The sequence below is a fragment of the Sinocyclocheilus anshuiensis genome, unplaced genomic scaffold, assembly GCF_001515605.1.
Source record: "Sinocyclocheilus anshuiensis isolate Anshui unplaced genomic scaffold, SAMN03320099.WGS_v1.1 scaffold242, whole genome shotgun sequence".
Taxonomy (NCBI): domain Eukaryota; kingdom Metazoa; phylum Chordata; class Actinopteri; order Cypriniformes; family Cyprinidae; genus Sinocyclocheilus; species Sinocyclocheilus anshuiensis.
Genome location: NW_015546053.1, coordinates 1,259,808 through 1,277,546, shown reverse-complemented (window position 1 = coordinate 1,277,546; position 17,739 = coordinate 1,259,808). Strand labels below are relative to the sequence as shown.

Below are 17,739 nucleotides of genomic sequence, written 5' to 3'. Positions count from 1 at the left end.
TATTTAGGTTAGGAGCAAAACTGTTTATAACACTAATAATTACTAATGATAAAATGTTTATTGAGCATCAAATCAGAATAGTACAATTATTTCTGAAGGATCACATGGAAAAGACTTCAGTGATGGCTGCTTAAAATTTGGCTTTGCCATCACAGAAGCAAATTATATTTAAAAAAAATATTCAAATTATATTTGAATTGGTATTTTAAATTGTAAAAATATTTCACAATATTACCGTTTTTACTGTATTTTTGATCAAATAAATGCAGCCTTGTTAAGCATAAGATACTTTTTTTTCAAAATATGTATACACATATATTTGTATATAATGTATTCATTTATTTGTCAACCAGAAAGTCTCAAAATAGTTTCTTTGTGAATGGAATTGTGTTATCATTTAAACCAAACATTGAGATCATATATACGCAAGACATAAAAAATCCCCAGCATTTCCGTTTTCTGCTGCTGTTCCTCGAAAGGAGAAGCGACACTTGTGACATGGGTCAGTACTGAGCTTTTCTTCTTACACTTTACACTTACAATTCCTTTTTTAAAAGTCTGAAACTGGCTTGCTCTAGCACTTTTGGTTTTGATGAAAGTGCATTTATTTTAAAATCCCCAAGCTGACTCACCAGAACAGCGGGCATTTTACCAGGACGCCTCAGGCAAAAACAGACTGCAAACATGAAGAAAGACATGACTCCAACTACACCAATAACGGCCATGGTGATCACCAGGGACACATCTGACAAACAAGAGAAAGTGATTTAAATTTCACAAAGAAATAATTTTAGAAACATACATAGGAAATAATAAACCCAAACACAAAACCGTAGGGTCTTGAATCACCCTGAAGTGGTTTATTGTGTGCTACATACTACATATTAAATAAATATTGATTAATCTTTTAAAGGGATAGTTCACCCACAAATGAATATTCTGTCATGTCGTTCCAAACCTGTAAGACCTTTGTTCATCTTTGGAACACAAATTAAGATATTTTTGATCAATTCCGAGAGCTCTCTGACCCTCCCATAGGATCCTACCATGATCAAGGTCCAGAAATGTAGCAAGGGCATCGTTAAAATAATCCATGTGACATCAGTGGTTCAACCGTAATTTTACAAAGCTACAAGAGTACTTTTTGTGTGCAAAGAAAACAAAAATAACAACTTTATTTAACAATTTGTCTCCTCCATGTCCATTTTGGAGAGTGTCCACTAAACATAAACAACGTATGCTGTTCTTTGTCAGCAGCACCACATGGATACATTGTTTTCATTCAGATCATAGCGTACACAACATATCCGAGTGGAGGTGCTGACACAGAACAGCATACGTTGTTTATGTTCAGTGGATACTCTCCAAAATGGCGCCAGGGTGATGTGGAGGAGACGAATTGTTGAATAAAGTCGTAATTTTTGTTTTCTTTGCGCACAAAAAGTATTCTCGTAGCTTTGTAAAATTACGGTTGAACTTCTGATGTCACATGAATTATTTTAACGATGTCCTTGCGGGACCTTGATCGTGGCAGGATCCTTGCTGTCTATGCAAGGGTCAGAGACCTCTCGGAATTAATCAAAAATATCTTAATTTGTGTTCCGAAGATGAACGAAGGTCTTACAGGTTTGGAATGACATGAGGGTGAGTAATTAATTACATAATTTACATTTTTGGGTGAACTATCCCTTTAATGTTTTGTTGGTATTATATAAAAACAGCATCAGAACATTCTTCTATTTGAGAGACCTCTGTAAAAATAGATTTATTTATTCAATTAGTGTCCATGTGATCTTCAGTACCTGCTGATGGATATATGCAGCGTGGTAATGAAGTGTTGCTCACATCACTAGATGTCATCTCTACTTTCACATGGATACAATACTCCTGCCATAACGGTAATGATGTGAACTCCACCTCTCCATCTTCATCATCATCAATTACTGTTAAAGCCTACATCAGAAAAAAACACTGGTTTAGCGATTGCAATGACATGCAATACAACAAGTGTCGAACACTTTGGGAATGTCCCCTGACGAGACCACGTTCTGAAGCATGTGTGAAATCAGTCCAATAAAGAGGCGAGACGTCACGAGTGGTGTGACGTCAGCAACCAGGAAGCATAAAGGCGCGTCTGCTCCTCAGCGAGTACGTCTGTGTATGTGTGTGTCGCATAAGCACTTCAGTCAGTCAGTTTTTCACCGTTAGAAAGCGAGGCAATGCCTAAGTGTAAAAGTAAATCTAATGTGGCACGCGGACGGCGTTTCAAGTCATACATACGATTTGTGCGTCGTCTGTTTGGGAGCGGAGCATGCACGGGCAGCCCTCGAGGGGGCCATGCTTGCCATGACTGTAAGCTTCTCCCGCTCCGTGTGCTCCGCTCCTGCCTGGCCGTGTTCGGTGAGAGCGGCCAGGTTCGCGATCCTACTGGGTCCGGCTTGCTGTTGCCAAGGCACAGCGGTGGCTGTTATCGTGGGGATCGCAAGTGGATTTAGCGGAGGGATCCGAGACGGGCTCATCTTTATCTCGTTCCTCACCCACTAGATCCACGACTCCCTCTCAGAGATCGGAAGCCCGCGCCGCGGTTTCTTCCCCTTGGAGAGAGAGCCAGGTGCTTCATCTATCTTCCTCCAAGGAGGCTAATGTGATGAGCGTCGACACGGAGGAAACTGCGGACTCGCCACCACAGTCCCTTGTGTATGAGGAGCTAGTGGAGGTTGTGACTCGCGCTGTAGCCAAGCTCAACATCGTTTGGCCAGCTGAGAAACAGGACACAAGCAAACTGGATGAGCGCTTTCTCAAAGCCGGATCACAACCTTCACGTCGGGGCCTTCCATTTTTCTCCGATCTCCATGCCGAGGTGTCAAGATCGTTGGAGAAACCATATTTATCCCGACTCTTCAGCCCTACAGTCACAAACTACTCATCATGGGGCTGAATGAGAAGGGTTATGGGGCGATGCCGGCGGTGGAGCAGACGCTTGCGAGTTATCTCTCCCCGTCCTCAGCATCGTCCCTGAAGGCCCCGAAGCTTCCCACCAGGCTAGTAAAGCTGACATCTAACCTGGTTGGGAAAGCTTATACGGCGGCAGGTCAGGCCGGTGCGTGTCTGCACACTATGGTGCTGTTGCAGGCATACCAAGCCGACCTGCTTAAAGACCTGGATGATAGGGAGGAAAATTAATCCAACGTAGTTGCTGAACTACGCTGGGACACAGATCTGTCGCTTCGGGCCACTAAAGAAACGGCCAGAGCCATCGGCCGTTCAGTGGCAGCATTGGTGGCCATGGAGCGGAACCTGTGGTTGAATCTGTCTGAATTACAGGATAAGGACAGATTCTTCCTGCTGGATGCTCTGTTATTGCCTTCTGGCCTCTTCGGCGGCACAGTCGATACTGTCATCAAGAGATTTCAGGACGCAAAGAAGCAGGCGGCGGCATTCCAGCACTTCCTCCCTCGCCGTTTCCAGGGCTTTGGGACTGCTGAGCGGGAGCAGTCCCAGCCATCCAGCTCCTTATATCGCCAGATGGAAAATGGATCTGCGTTCCGCTATTATGTCTAAGAGGACCTCGGCCAAGCGGTCTTGACAATACCATCGTCAGGACCCTGAGGGCAGCCCACCCTGGGGAGGAGAGGTACACACCTCAGTATACGGTGCCCGATCCTCCTTAGTGCCCTCAGGGGGCTTCACTGATACCCCTGCCACCTACCGGTGCTTCAGGGCTCAGTGTGCTCCGACAAGCAAATTTCCCAGCTGCCACCCGGCAATGGTACGGCACGGGAAAGCTCGTCCCTTCAGATGAGGGCGCTAGAGCAGTCAGGTTGGTCGTTCCCTGCCAGTCATTCACTTCAGGGCACTGAAGTGGCTCCTCTAGTGACACCAGAGGCCAGTCTCGAGAGATTGATTCCCTTAGTAGACTTTCTGACAGCGTGGAAACTTCTGCCAAATGTCTCACAATGGGTCCTGCACACTGTAGAGAGAGGTTACAGAATTCAGTTCGGTTCTTGTCCACCTCACTTCAACAGGGTTATTCCTATGTTAGTGGGCCCCGAGCAGGCTCTGGTATTGGAACAAGAAGTAGAAACTCTCTTGAGGAAGGAGGTCATAGAACGCGTTCCGAAGAAGGATGGGGGGTTGCGTCCGATCATATATCTGCGTCTACTATGCCACGCTATCAAACGATTTCGGTTTGATAACACATATTCATCCGTTTCTACAGCCTGAACCTGACATCTACCCCAGGGTCCCAAGTTCTCTCGTCTTGATGTGCTCGCCAGATACACACCAGACAAGGACTTGCTCATATGACGCAGTGGGTATTCTCATTCCCAAAGCGTTCAACGCAGCTTGAGTTCCTGAAGGGGAACGTCTCGAAGTTACGTATGTAACCATGGTTCCCCAAAGGGAACGAGACGCTGCGTCTCCCTGCCATACACCCTGCGTCCCTGCAGGCGCTCGCTTCCGCAGAAGCTAACATGTGTGCTTGCGGGATGTGCCTTTATGCTTCCTGGTTGCTCACGTCACCCAGCTAGTGACGTCTCGCTTCTCTATTGGACTGATTTCACACATGCTTCAGAATGTGGTCTCGCCGGGGGCGTGCCTAAAGTGTTCAACGCAGCATCTCGTTCCCTTCGGGGTACCATGATTACATACATAACCTCGAGATATTCATTTATTGCAAAGACACTTTGTCAAAAACAATTTTGGGGTAGTCCACTAAAAACCAACCTGACTCTCCTGTCCTTTTGGGTACAGAATGACAGAGTACATTGATCCATATTCAAAAAGATCATTGAGAAATGGCTTTCTATAAATCTTAACCTTCACCGTATTAGGGGAGGAAGACAGGTCAAACTCTGGAGCCAACAATTTGCCTAAAACATGGAAGGAAGATCATCATTACCAAATGTACAACCTGTAGACAGTAAAACAGGATGTTCTTTATACTTAAAAGAAAGTAGTATTAACTGTATTTATTACACTTTTTTGGTAAATAGTAGTCCTGCGAATACTTACTCTTAAATAAACGAATTCGTCTTGCTGCTGACCAGGAAAAGTTGTAATTTCCTTTAAACAGTCCAATCTTTATTTTCATTAAAGGTTTGTATAAAAAGTTCCCAAGCTCACATCTAGTTTCCGTAGTCATGTTACACTCTGTCACAATGTCCCATTCAGCATTAGAATGCATATATCTATCCAAAAAAAGACAAGTAGATTAGCTTTGGAGTATTGTAAATTTCATTCAAGCAAAAAGGTGGACAAAAACTAAAATTATATTTTCGGCAACTGAGAACATATACATAGTTTTATACTGTTTGGTGGATAGTAAGGCCAAATTTCTGCTTACAGTGCTGTCTTTACTTGATAAAGGGCATATACGGGGGCTCCTTTAGGGGGATCCCAGAGCACAGTTACATTTCCTTCCCATATGTCTAACGTCACATTTAATTCCAGTGGTTCACCTGTGAAAAAAAGAGGAAAATTATCAGAATTATCTACAGACTTTCCCATACTTTGAACCAATTATCTTCTCTTCCCAATAGAGAAGTGGTTTATTTGCACTTGTTCCAGTCAAAGCTGAAGTCTCACACTTGAGGTATTATATTTACTGTGAATAAATCCTGATCAGCTGTACATTTCAGGTGTAGGTGACATGAAAACACCTTTTTTTTTAGTCATTTTACAAATATGAATCTCTACTTTATCAAGCAAACTGCCAACCAAAACCAAAGAGTACTTACACAATGATGTAAAATACAATGTATTGGCGAAGACCGGGGTTAGTTAGTTGAGTAAAACAATTATACAAATTGGTGTTTTCTCTAACTGCATTTTCTATGGTGGTTTTAACAAGGAATAAAGGTCTGTTTTAACATCTAAGGAACCTGATGATATTCACTGGAGTCGGATATCGATATCCTTGTCAAATAAAGAGATAAATTAATAAATTAACGCATATTGTCTTTGCTATACAGTATATTCGTGTTGAAAGGTTTCAAGGTCACTGGGGGGGGACGTCCAAATTTGGTGAGGAATTTACATCACTCACGTCATCACGGTGACAGAAACCGGGGACTTCAAGTCAAGCGCCCACTTGCACTTTGTATTTACTATGTTTTTTTTTTTCTTCAGTATTGTCTATACTATCTTTTTATGAATATGTAATGTAAATGTAAAAATATTATTTGATCTAATCTTACTTTTTATTATTTATTATGTTATCTTAATATTATTTATTATCCAGTAAAATACATTGTTATCATCTAGAGAGAGAGAGAGAGAGGCTTTAAAAAAAAAAAAAAAAAAAAACTTACCTCCTATGTAAACTGGGGCGTTTATTAACACGACCAAAAACGAAATCCATGAAGTCCAATCCATGTTTATGTCAGTTGAGCATCATATCCAATATTAAATCCTGATTCCAGTCCAGTTCCAAACAAACACACACATAAAAACTCAATGTCATCATGCACTGTTCCTGATAACTAAATAACCGTTCTAACAGAGCCAGCTCAACGTTCAGTTACTGCTCAGTTCCGTCCGCACGTCTCTCTCTCTCTCTCTCTCTCATGTGAATGTGAGGTTGAGTGGTTGACTGGCTCTCTATGTATTTGCACTGTGAACTTCCCCTCTCTCTGTTTTGCTTTACTCAGTCTTCCGTGATGGCAGATACAGTATTTCCCCCACTCTGAGAAAGCTATGTTTTTTTTCTCTCACTTTTGTGGTTATAAACATACCATCAAGTGCAAACTGTAGCCGTGTACGTGAACATGTACACACAGAACATAAAAAATCTACACTGTATGTGTGAATCTATTATCTATAAATACTATTCCCAATGTAAAGGGAAATACCAGTGTACAGATTAATTAGGTAGAGTACCAGAGTTATCATGTTTTTTCTTGGTATTTACAAAGGAATTTTTTGTTAGTAATAGCTCATTAAGTTCTTACTGTTTGTGATTTACACTTTTTCTAATCTATAAAAAAAACTGGTGTTTCTCAATACTGAACTACAGTTTACATATCAGCGTGTGACCACATGCACATGTGTGCATGCATATCTGCGCCTGAAGTATTAGTGGTAATACATGCACAGTAATTGCACATCATTTCTATGCATTTTTGCTCATTCGATTGACTATCTTCCACGCATCTATTGTTTGCAGAATAATTTTTCTGAGTACAGAAAACCAACTTTGACATTTGGCGGGGTGTGGTTGGAATTTGTAACCAAGTTCTGAGAAGAGGACTGAGCTGTTGCATATGTTATGATTTTCTGTGCATTTTCAGGTTTTGTTGCATTAACATCAATTAGTTATACTTTTTTTATAATTATGTTTTTAAAGTATAAAATAAATATATACATATATGGAGGAAAATGTTTTAAAGAGCATGCAAGAGTTAGGCGAATTGTTACTTATGTTGTGATAGTATGTCCTTTTAGCGGTGGAGACATTAGCAGAGAATGAAGAAAGGAGTGATCGATATACATTAAGGTCAGTAGGATTTTGTGATTTGTGCCATTAGAGATAAGCAGACCAGTACCTCCACCTCTTCCAGTCAGACGGGGGGAGTGGGAAAAAGAGAAATTATTGGAGAGTGCTGCAGGTGTAGCATTGTCCTCTGGTTTGATCCACGTCTCTGTCAGGGCCATGAGGTTTAGTCTTGAAAGACTTGTAATAGAAGTAATCAAATCTGCTTTGTTTACAGCAGACTGGCAAGTCCAGAGACCAATAGAAAAAGAAAGTAGTGTATTAGTAGACATATGCAAAGTGCGCAGGTTGTTAGGATTGTGCTGCCTACAGTGTGTGATGCATGGTTTGCGAGTGGTAGTGATAGTAGGGATCTGGAAACACATAGTAAGAATTGGTTATAAAAACTGAAAACAGAAGGGAAACAAGTAGTAGGAAAGAGAATGATTTAAAAGCGATACGTATGTCCCTTGCCGGTGTCCCTGCTCGGTGGAGTCGAACGGTAGAGTCGATGGTCTTTATACTCTTCGGTCTTAACACGAGGAGAGCCTCACACGAGCGATGCCGCGACCGCTGCCGCGGTATAGTAAGCTTTTTATATTTGTCTAACAAAACTCAAATTGAATTCAGCTGAACACACTTTCCTTTTTATCATAACAAATGGCCAAGCAAAGCGCACGACACTGACAAGGTATGCGATACAGTACGAGACCAAACGCGATTTCAGCACGTCTCCACACAGTAAACAAAACAAGCGTTTCCTAGCAACGACAACTGCGCTAAACACTGAGACAAGAAATAAATACACTTACAAGCTGCTTTTAACTTCCAAGCGCGATTTCAGCGCGTCTCGTGTGTATATATATATATATATATATTAAAAAGCAAATTAAAAATATTGTTGTATTAACCTCCATTCATTTATTCTATTAGAAATTATGTCTAAATCATTATTTTTCAGCAGAGAAGGACATTTTGCATAAGAAAGCTGCCAATTTGACTCACTCTGTCTGCATGTTTCACTTTCCCATTAGATAAAGAACTGAAAAGCCGTGTGGTAATCCATCCAGCTCATACCCACTCCCTCACCCAGGCCTGGAGACACATTTATAGTGAAACTGATCATCTACAATCAGTTGCCTTTGACCATATGAAGTTATGTTCTTCACTATTTGAAAATCAAAGGCTGGTCCAAGATCAGTGTTCTTACAAAAGGACTTTCACACACCTGATCTAAGGCTGAATCACATGAAACATGATGACACAAAACTCACTCAACAAGTATTCTTTGGGGGAAAAGCTATTTTGCAGCTAGACATATTACAGCCCTGTTTCTAAATTATTTGGTGATCTAATTATGATCTTATTATAGCCAGTGTGCATTTTATTAAACAGAATCATCTCACCAAGCAAAACCATAAATAGCAACAGTCTGCTCATGCATGCTCAGCCACCGTTTTTCAAAATAAAATAATTGTAATTATTTGAAAATTCAAAATACATAAATAAATAAATAGAGTGTTTGTTTGGATTATGTTTTTTTTATGTATGTATGTATGTATGTAAATAGGTCAAACTCAGGGTGAATCACATACTGAGGATTCACAATATCCTAGGGCATGTGTCTATATTTAGACTCAAAATGCACATACTACTCAGATCTCCCTCGAGAGTACAAATCACACTGAGATCATCATATGGCCTCTATGAGAAGGTTCACTGAATGAAGTTGAAGTTTAACTCTGTTACTAGAACATTGATTGACCCAGATTAAAATAATTTGATAACAATAAAAGAAAAATGGCATGGTGACACAGTTTCCCATTCAGCATGGTACATGTAAGGACCTATTCTGTAAAATGCTTTTAAAATTAAAATTACATTTTAACCAAACATGTGAAACTAAAATTTTGCAGCCTTTTTCACAGGTTATCGAAGACTAAACCTTTAACTTTCAAACTGTACTTTTTTAAGTTAAAAAAAGACATTATTTGGGGATTTCTATTTCATAATGTTAAAATGTTTTGCTTTAGTTGCTCAGTGCTGTGTTACATAAGGAAGTGTATTTTAATTTTGCTCATCACTGGGTTTCGCTTTTAACTTTGGTGAAATGTGCTGGTGTTTTCAGACTAGTTTCATGGTGTTTCCATTGTTTCACTGCTGCTTTTCAAAAAACAAGGAATAGAAAAATAAAAACAACAGTCAAGCACAATAGAGTCTCATTCTTATTTGCTGCTACTTTTTGTGCACAAAGAAAACAAAAATAACGAGTTTATTCAACAATTCTTCTCTTTCGTGGTACTGTCGTGAATGCACATCAAAGTCTGAGACGAAAGATAAGAATCTGTTGAATAAAGTCATTATTTTTGCTTTCTTTCTGCACAAAAATATTCTCAGAGCTTCATAACAAAGCTTCCTGTGGCTCAGTGGTAGAGCATTGCATTAGCAGCGCAAAAAGTTGTGGGTTTGATTCCCAGGGGGGAACACACATACTGGTAAAAAACAAATGTATAGCCTGAATGCACTGTAAGTTGCTTTGGATAAAAGCATCTCCTAAATGCATAAATTATTAAAATTACATCTCATTTAAAAACATACTCCCGTACTTTAGCATGACGCAGTCAGTCACGAGACACACAAGAGCCAATGGCATTTCACAACCAAGGCTGATGTATGGCTTCCTTTGGCGACAGTTTTTGAATTTGCGCACAGACTGCAAACAAGATTGAGCTTTTCGGCAGACATAGACGGTGATCACATTTATCCCTCTCACAAATCAATTGTTTTTCCTCGGAAGACTTTTCATTTTTTTATTTTTTTTTTATAAATTATGACTGGAGTCGTACCTGCCTGTTATATACTGTGTTTTATTGACAAATAATAGGTTTAGGGGCAGGGTTTGGGTTACATGCTCATATATGTATAAATAGTGAAGTGTAAATCAAATTGTTGTGACTGTTTACATTGAAAAATCACACACCAACATATATGCAATAATGGCAATATTATTACCCAATTATAATTTAATATAAGGATAAAATTCCCAATGCCTTTCGCGTCGGAATATTGTTGCCAAAGGTTTCTTATTTAAAGCAATGGAGTACCCTGCACGTCGGAAAATGATGCTATGGGGTGTGCGTCAAAAAGTGATGCCAAAGGGCCTTGACCAAGCATCAGTATGTGACGAGTTGGGAGTGAGAATGTGTTGTTCTGAGATGAACAGACAAGCCAGAGGCATGGCAATGAGACACAGTTGTTCCCCTTCTCAGGGAACCTGGTTGCAAATGCAACCTAAGACATTGGTCTTGACACAATTGGTGTTGACGCTATATGGGGAACCAATACCATCTATCCCTTGCTGAAGGAATGCCTGCCTCATTAAGCTCTGAATATGCACAACAAAGTGGGCATAGCACTACATGATTTCGGAGTCAAGAGACATGGGTAACTGAGGGTAATTGATGGGTAATTGAATCATTTGCTCAAAGGATTCTTTCAAAATGCAGATTAATTCAGGAACCAAACTATTTTCTAGGACTGCCGCCTTAATAGTCGACTAAATGTTAGTCAACTAGAAGAGGCTTAGTTGACTAAAATTGTAATAGTCGTAGTAATAGTAGTAACTTTACAAGGTTACCCTATAAATATTCACTACTAGTGCTATTTCCTGAAAATCACTTTCAGTAGAAAAACTATTGTGAAAATCGTTGTGAAAATTACATGATAGGACTTTTGTATAGTATATGCCATTGTAAAGACTGTAAGTGTTAAAAACAGCGTTAAATTCAGCATGGCATCTGAACTGGCTGAAGTCTATAGGAAAGACTGGGTGCAGTCTTCATCTCACTCGAGTGTATACCACTCAGATTACTTTAATTTAATAATATGTAAAACTACTTGTTGTTGTCATTATTAGTCTCATTTTGAATGTACCTATTCCATCTTTGGAAACACCAGCACTTCCCCAGAAACAATCAAGGTCAGCACTGTTTGGAAGCTCCTTTCCCAAAGCAAAGAATGACACTCCAGAGCCAAAACAACCTAAAAAAAGGTCAAACATTGCCCTCTTCTGGCAAGACATATTACTCTCACCAGTGACCAAAGGTTATTTCATTCACAGCAGCAGTCTCATGTAGACAGACCTTTGACTAATAGTGTAAAGTGTGGTCCATTTTGGAGCTTATTCTGACCAAAAACCATTTCTGTTACATGTAAAGTGACAATAAGTTCCTTTTGTTTTACATTTTTCATTGTCATTTTCATTTTTGGGGCAAGATTATCTAAAAATAAATTCTAACAGTGGTAAACCTACCACAATACTGTAGTGCTGAAGTCATATTGATGGCTTACAGATCATAAATGTGTGAGCTACTGAAAAAGTTAGCAGATATGGTTCTCACCTGGGCTGGACGAACTGTATTGATGATGGCTGAATGAGTCTGGTGAAACGAAAGGGAACTTTCTGCCAGGAATGGCTGTAACTTCCCCTTTGCCCTTCCTCAGCATGCTTCCTTTTGACAGCATTAACACTTTCCCATGTGTTTTATCTGACATAGGTCATTTTAGTGTCACTTGCTGCCATATAATAATGATATTTTCTAAATTAACTGCTTATGTCATTAAGACACTGTTTTATTTTTCTCATTTCTGTTATTATGTGAGGCAGAAACTCATTCAAGGGTGGAATGAAGCACAAACCAACCTCCATGATAACAACAATAATAATTAAGTGTTCATATTTTGCTTCTTGATATAATTTCCTTCCTGTCCTTCTGGCATCTTCCTGTTCTAATAGAAAGTGTACTAAATGTATTCAGATCTTCTTTCATGGAAATAAGTGTTTCATGCTAACTTAGACTTGAGTTGAAGTTGTGAGTCAAATGGACAATTATTTTGACATCAATTTAGACTATTTAAAAGTTGCCTATATAATCCAAAATAAATAATTTTGCCCAATCCTATTCCTGGAGATCTACCTACCTGCAAAGTTCAGCTCCAACCGTAATCAAACACACCTGTCTGTAATTATCAAGTGCTCCTGGAGATTATTGGTGTGTTCCATTTGTACTTGTGAGTTGGAAATTCCGAGTTTCCAGTAGGGACATTTAACTGGAATGCCCTCAGAAGTCGGAGTTCTGACTCGGAATCGCAACAACTCCAACTTCAGAATCCAATATGGCTGCTCAGTGCATCAACAGAAGAGAAACAGTAGTAATATATTGTTTATTAGCACTTCTGTTTGTCAGTGTCTCAGTAAACTCAGTGGTGCACACAGTAGGCCTACTCTTCAACCTGTATTTGTGGACATGATACTATGGCATTATCTGTGCAAAATACCGCTTTTTATGTGTTTTTAATTGACTGGAAAATGGTCCATGTGGATGTGACATAATTCCCAGCTCTGACATTTGACTTCCGAGATAAAGGGAATGCAGCAACTCTAAATTCAGATTCAATGTACAAATATGTTCTCGGTGTGTCATGGCGACATCATATGGTCAATATGTTAATGTAACATGTGATTGACTGGAAACTCATGCTGCTTTCCAGACAACTCAAAATTAGGATTTTACCCACCTCCTACGTCTAGAACACCGCTTGAAGTTGGACATCTGACCTGTGAACTTGGAGCAGATCCATCAACCCCGACTCCAGCAGGACGCGTTTGACGACACTGCATCCAACGAGCATACCTCGTGTCAAACTTAAAAAAATTAATTTAATTAAACTTAATAAAAAACCTCTTCGTCTTTTTTTTTTTTTTGCTTTTCATCAGCTGTTTTCAAAACGAACAGCAATATTTGATGTAAATGTTTTTTTTTTTTTTACAGTTTTTGCCATAATTGACTCAAAAACACCAAATGCTCTCATTGTGTCATGGCGACATCATGAGGTCAATATGTTAGTGATGTGTGATTGACTGTGAGTGTGTGAGTTCACTGGGATTGGAAGTGAGACATTTAAACTTCAATGTTCCCACTTCCGACCTCTTCCAGAACACGACATTAATTAGTTTGTTCAGTTGTATTTGATCAGGGTTGCCCTTATTTAAATTAATCATGGTTTTATTGTAGTAAAAGTGTAGTAACCATGGCTTTTTGATTACTATTTGTATAACTACAGTTTTACTACAAATACCATGGTTAAACTATGGTTAGTGTAGCAAAACCATGGTTAATTTGTGGTTACCATGGTTTAACTATGGTAACCATGTTTTTTTTTTCATCTGTAGTAAAACCATGGATAATTTCCGTAAGGGTGGAGCTGAACTTTGCAGGAAGGTAGATCTTCAGGAATAAATGTATCCTGGTATAAAATCTAAAAGCAGCCGTTCTTCATTTGGCCAACATGAGGCAGTGTAGAGTGCAGGTACACTTTAAAAAAACTGAGTTGTCATGCTTCCCAGCTGAGATCATGCACGGTCAATAAGATTGCAAACGTGCTTGACTTTAATTATATAGTTATAAAAGCCATAAATAAAAGCATTTATTAACAATAAACAACAGACTGCACTCATTTGTTTAACTGCCTTTCTTTGTTAAAGAAATCAGATGACTCCCTTTTCTCCAAGGATAAATGAAGCACAACAGGAGGAGCTGCTCCCTAGCATATTTTTCTAATGCCATACACTCTTAAAAATAAAGGTGCTTCAAAAGGTTCTTCAAGCGATGCCATAGAAGAACCATTTTTGGTTCCACAAAGAACCATTCAGTCAAAGGTTCTTTAACGAACCATCTCTTTCTTACCTTTTTGTAATCTGAAGAACCTTCTTTCGCCACAAAGAACCTTTTGTCAAACAGAAAGGTTCTTCAGATGTTAAAGGTTCTTTATGGAACCATTTAGACAAAAGGTTATTCTATGGCATCGTGAAGCACCTTTATTTTTAAGAGTGTAAATGAAAACAAAGCTTCCCCTAAAACTTGTTCAGTGATTTATCTTGAAAGATATTCAGAATGTTTCAAGTGTTTTTTTTTTCTCTGTCATCAGTCTTATGAAAGTGTCTTGTCATGACTCCCAACCCTAGCTGTCCTCACCTGAATTACATCATGAGTCTAAATATATATCCCCTATGTTTACCTTAGCCTTTGCCTGCTGTTGAATGTATAACCTAAGCCTTTTGAAGTGCATTTTGCTTTACAGTAATACTCATAATCAAATACTCTTTGTTGTTTAAAGACATTACTGAATGTGGGGTCTTTAAAATGATAGTGAAATTGTTATTTATTTGATATATTAAATAACTATAAAAATGAATTTAATATTATCCAACAAGTGTAATGTGTGCTGCATAATGTGTGTGTGACCACACTAGTTACAGTAAATAAGATATAATGACAGCAACAAACTGTAAATACTGTAATTGCAAATACGTGACACCCTTTTGTTTTTTGTTTTATTTTCAAAGTATTTGTACATGATCTTTAGGTGTAAATCAGTGAAGCAGTACCAAGCATGTTCACCCTGTTTGATCATGGATCATTACTATAGAAGAAAAATATCTGTGCATCATTGCCTCTGCTGTCAGTGCATGGGGTTAAGAAAATATTCCAGGTGTGGCAAGTTATGTTTATTTGTGGCATAATGTTGATTACCATAAAGATTTTGACTTGTCCACCCTTCTTTAAAAATTAGTTATAATGAGGCATTTACAGTACATTTGAAGTGAATGTGGCCAATCCATAAGTATTGAAATACTAACCTTTTCTGTGCAGTTTTATCCTATTTTTACAACATGATTTTATTAAATTATAAGCTTTACATTTCTGGTTTTAAGTTCTCCAAAAACTAGCCCTGTCAAAATACAGTAAAAGAGTATTATTGTGAAATATTATTGTACTTACAATACAATGACAGTTTTCTATTTGAATGTATTTTAAAATGTGACTTTTGATTCACTTTAACCAATGATATGCATCCCTGCTGAATAAAGGAATTAATAACTTTCAATAAATAAATACATAAATAAATAAATTGCCCCAATATTGTAGTGCACGTCTAGAGCACTTAATGTATACAGTGGCAGTTTCAGTGAGTCAGAGTAACAGTCGTGTTTTCAGTCAAATCATGTGGATCCTAGTTTCAAAGTAGCTTTTATCACTTTTCTGTTTTGTTGATACAATAAATTGCTGAATATACATTCTTAATCTCACTGTGTTTTAAGCTTTGTGTTACAACTTTCAATAAATAAATACATAAATAAATAAATTGCCCCAATATTGTAGTGCACGTCTAGAGCACTTAATGTATACAGTGGCAGTTTCAGTGAGTCAGAGTAACAGTCGTGTTTTCAGTCAAATCATGTGGATCCTAGTTTCAAAGTAGCTTCTATCACTTTTCTGTTTTGTTGATACAATAAATTGCTGAATATACATTCTTAATCTCACTGTTTTTTAAGCTTTGTGTTACAGCACAAATAGCCAATGAAAGCGGTGATATAACCTATCGTTTGCCTTCATTATATTCTGCTCTAATTTGTCAAATTTTCTAGAATTCATTGTTTGGTTTATATTGGATTACATAATTCAATAAAGCAAGGTTGTCTCACGTTTGTTATACATAGAGATGTGTTCACAAAGAGTGTTCATGGTCAAACATACTGTACAAGCAAGATATCAATATAAGGAAGGTAAAATATATTCTAAGAAATCTTTCCTTGACCAGAGGCGTATTCATGGGGAGTGTGATGAAAAGAAGCTCAGTGACAGTGGATGAATGAACAGTGCTACCTGTGGTGGAGAGAGATGCTGAATTACAGCTGCCTTTTCTGCCTTGTCATTCTCTCTTTGTGAGGTGTCAGTGGAGCACTTCCTGTTCAGTGTTGATGAACAGATGATCACATGATGATGAACACGTCTTTCAGCTGAGCACTGCTGTGCTGGAGAATGTTTTCATGCTTACAGTGATTCTGAAAAAAGGTCACACAGATTGCAAATAGCAGAGCTTTAATGTTAAAGGTGAGCTTTCTCCCTTTCCTTGTTGTAAAAGGTCATGTGACTCTCAGGTCATTTTACCCTGTTCGCTTATTTGTTTTGCCAGCACTGCACCTACTGTAACAGCACTGAGGCAGGAAAAGAACGGCCAACTGACATGCATTAATGCATACTACTTTGTTTTCACCATGCACATTTTATCAGATGAAAATGTAATAACAGAAATGTGTTAATACTGGTTATAGTCATGTTATCTGATAGCAGATCCTATCAGTCATTTAGACAAAAAGTCAAACTTCAAGAGTTAGTTCACCCAAAAATGAAAATTCTGTCATTGATTACTCACCCTCGTGTCGTTTTACACCCGTAAGACCTTCGTTCATCTTCGGAACTCAAATTAAGATATTTTTGATGAAATGGGAGCGCTCTTAGACCCTGCATAGACAGCAACGCAACTGTAATGTTCCTAGGTCCAGAAACGTTGTAAGGACATCGGTAAAACAGTCCATTTGACATCAGTGGCTCAACTTCAGTTACGAGAATACTTTTTGAGTGCAAAAAAACAAAAATAACATTTCTGTCAGGACCACTATCGTCAAAGATGATTGACAATTAGCATACAGTTTGGATTGGCGGTATGGTTCTGTTCTGGGCAAGAACTCCCTGCGCCTCCATGCAGCCTAGCATGGATGAGAGCAGGGAGAGCAGCAATAACCCCCCAGGGTAAACAGAACAGAACTAACATAAATGTATTGCAGATATTGTTAAAGTTCAATCATTTTATGTACACATTTTAGAATTAGTCTGATTCAAGGAGAATCAGAAGGCTGAATCCCGACTGACAGAGGAGGAGTTGGGGATGGAGGAGGGTAGTTAGCAATTGAGCAATGCGAAAACTGCTGATAATACTGAGGGACCTTATATATGAATGCTTAGATAGGTGTCGTAGTCCCATAGGTAGAGCTTGACTAACGTGACCTGCCAGAACTAACGCTACGCTTGATATTTTTTTCAACAATTCTTCTCCCCCGAGTTACGTCTTCTGCCATTTTAGAGAGTATCACAATGCATACGCACACTTTCCCCTAAGCGTAAACAACGCTGATTACGCAGATTACGTTCATGCACACGTTTTCCCACCGAACATAAACAACGCTGATTAAGTTCATGTGCGCGTTTTCCCACCGAACGTAAACAACGCTGATTACGCAGATTAAGTTCATGAGCGCGCTTTCCAAAGCTGCATTAATTTGATCACAAAAGACAGTAAAATCTGTAATATTGTAAAATAGTGTCATAATTTAAAATAACTGTTTTCTAATTTAATGTATTTTA

General features: G+C 38.7%; 1 protein-coding gene and 1 long non-coding RNA gene across 2 annotated transcripts in view; one reads left to right on the top strand and one right to left on the bottom strand.

Annotated features, from left to right (window-relative positions):
* Positions 1-6,551, bottom strand: part of LOC107699231 (uncharacterized) — a 7,542-nt gene extending 991 nt beyond the window's left edge. The window contains exons 1-6 of the mRNA XM_016500431.1: positions 6,315-6,551; positions 5,348-5,462; positions 5,017-5,192; positions 4,729-4,874; positions 1,803-1,953; positions 633-745 (exon numbers count right to left, since the gene is read on the bottom strand). Coding sequence (XP_016355917.1) covers positions 633-745; positions 1,803-1,953; positions 4,729-4,874; positions 5,017-5,192; positions 5,348-5,462; positions 6,315-6,378 — 765 coding nt within the window. The 5' untranslated portion in view covers positions 6,379-6,551. The remainder of the gene's footprint in view (positions 1-632; positions 746-1,802; positions 1,954-4,728; positions 4,875-5,016; positions 5,193-5,347; positions 5,463-6,314) is intronic.
* LOC107699234 (uncharacterized) overlaps positions 1-16,423 on the top strand; it is a 17,477-nt gene extending 1,054 nt beyond the window's left edge. The window contains exons 3-4 of the long non-coding RNA XR_001635435.1: positions 7,746-7,753; positions 16,413-16,423. This is a non-coding gene — a long non-coding RNA (uncharacterized LOC107699234). The remainder of the gene's footprint in view (positions 1-7,745; positions 7,754-16,412) is intronic.
* The last annotated feature ends 1,316 nt before the right edge of the window (positions 16,424-17,739 follow it).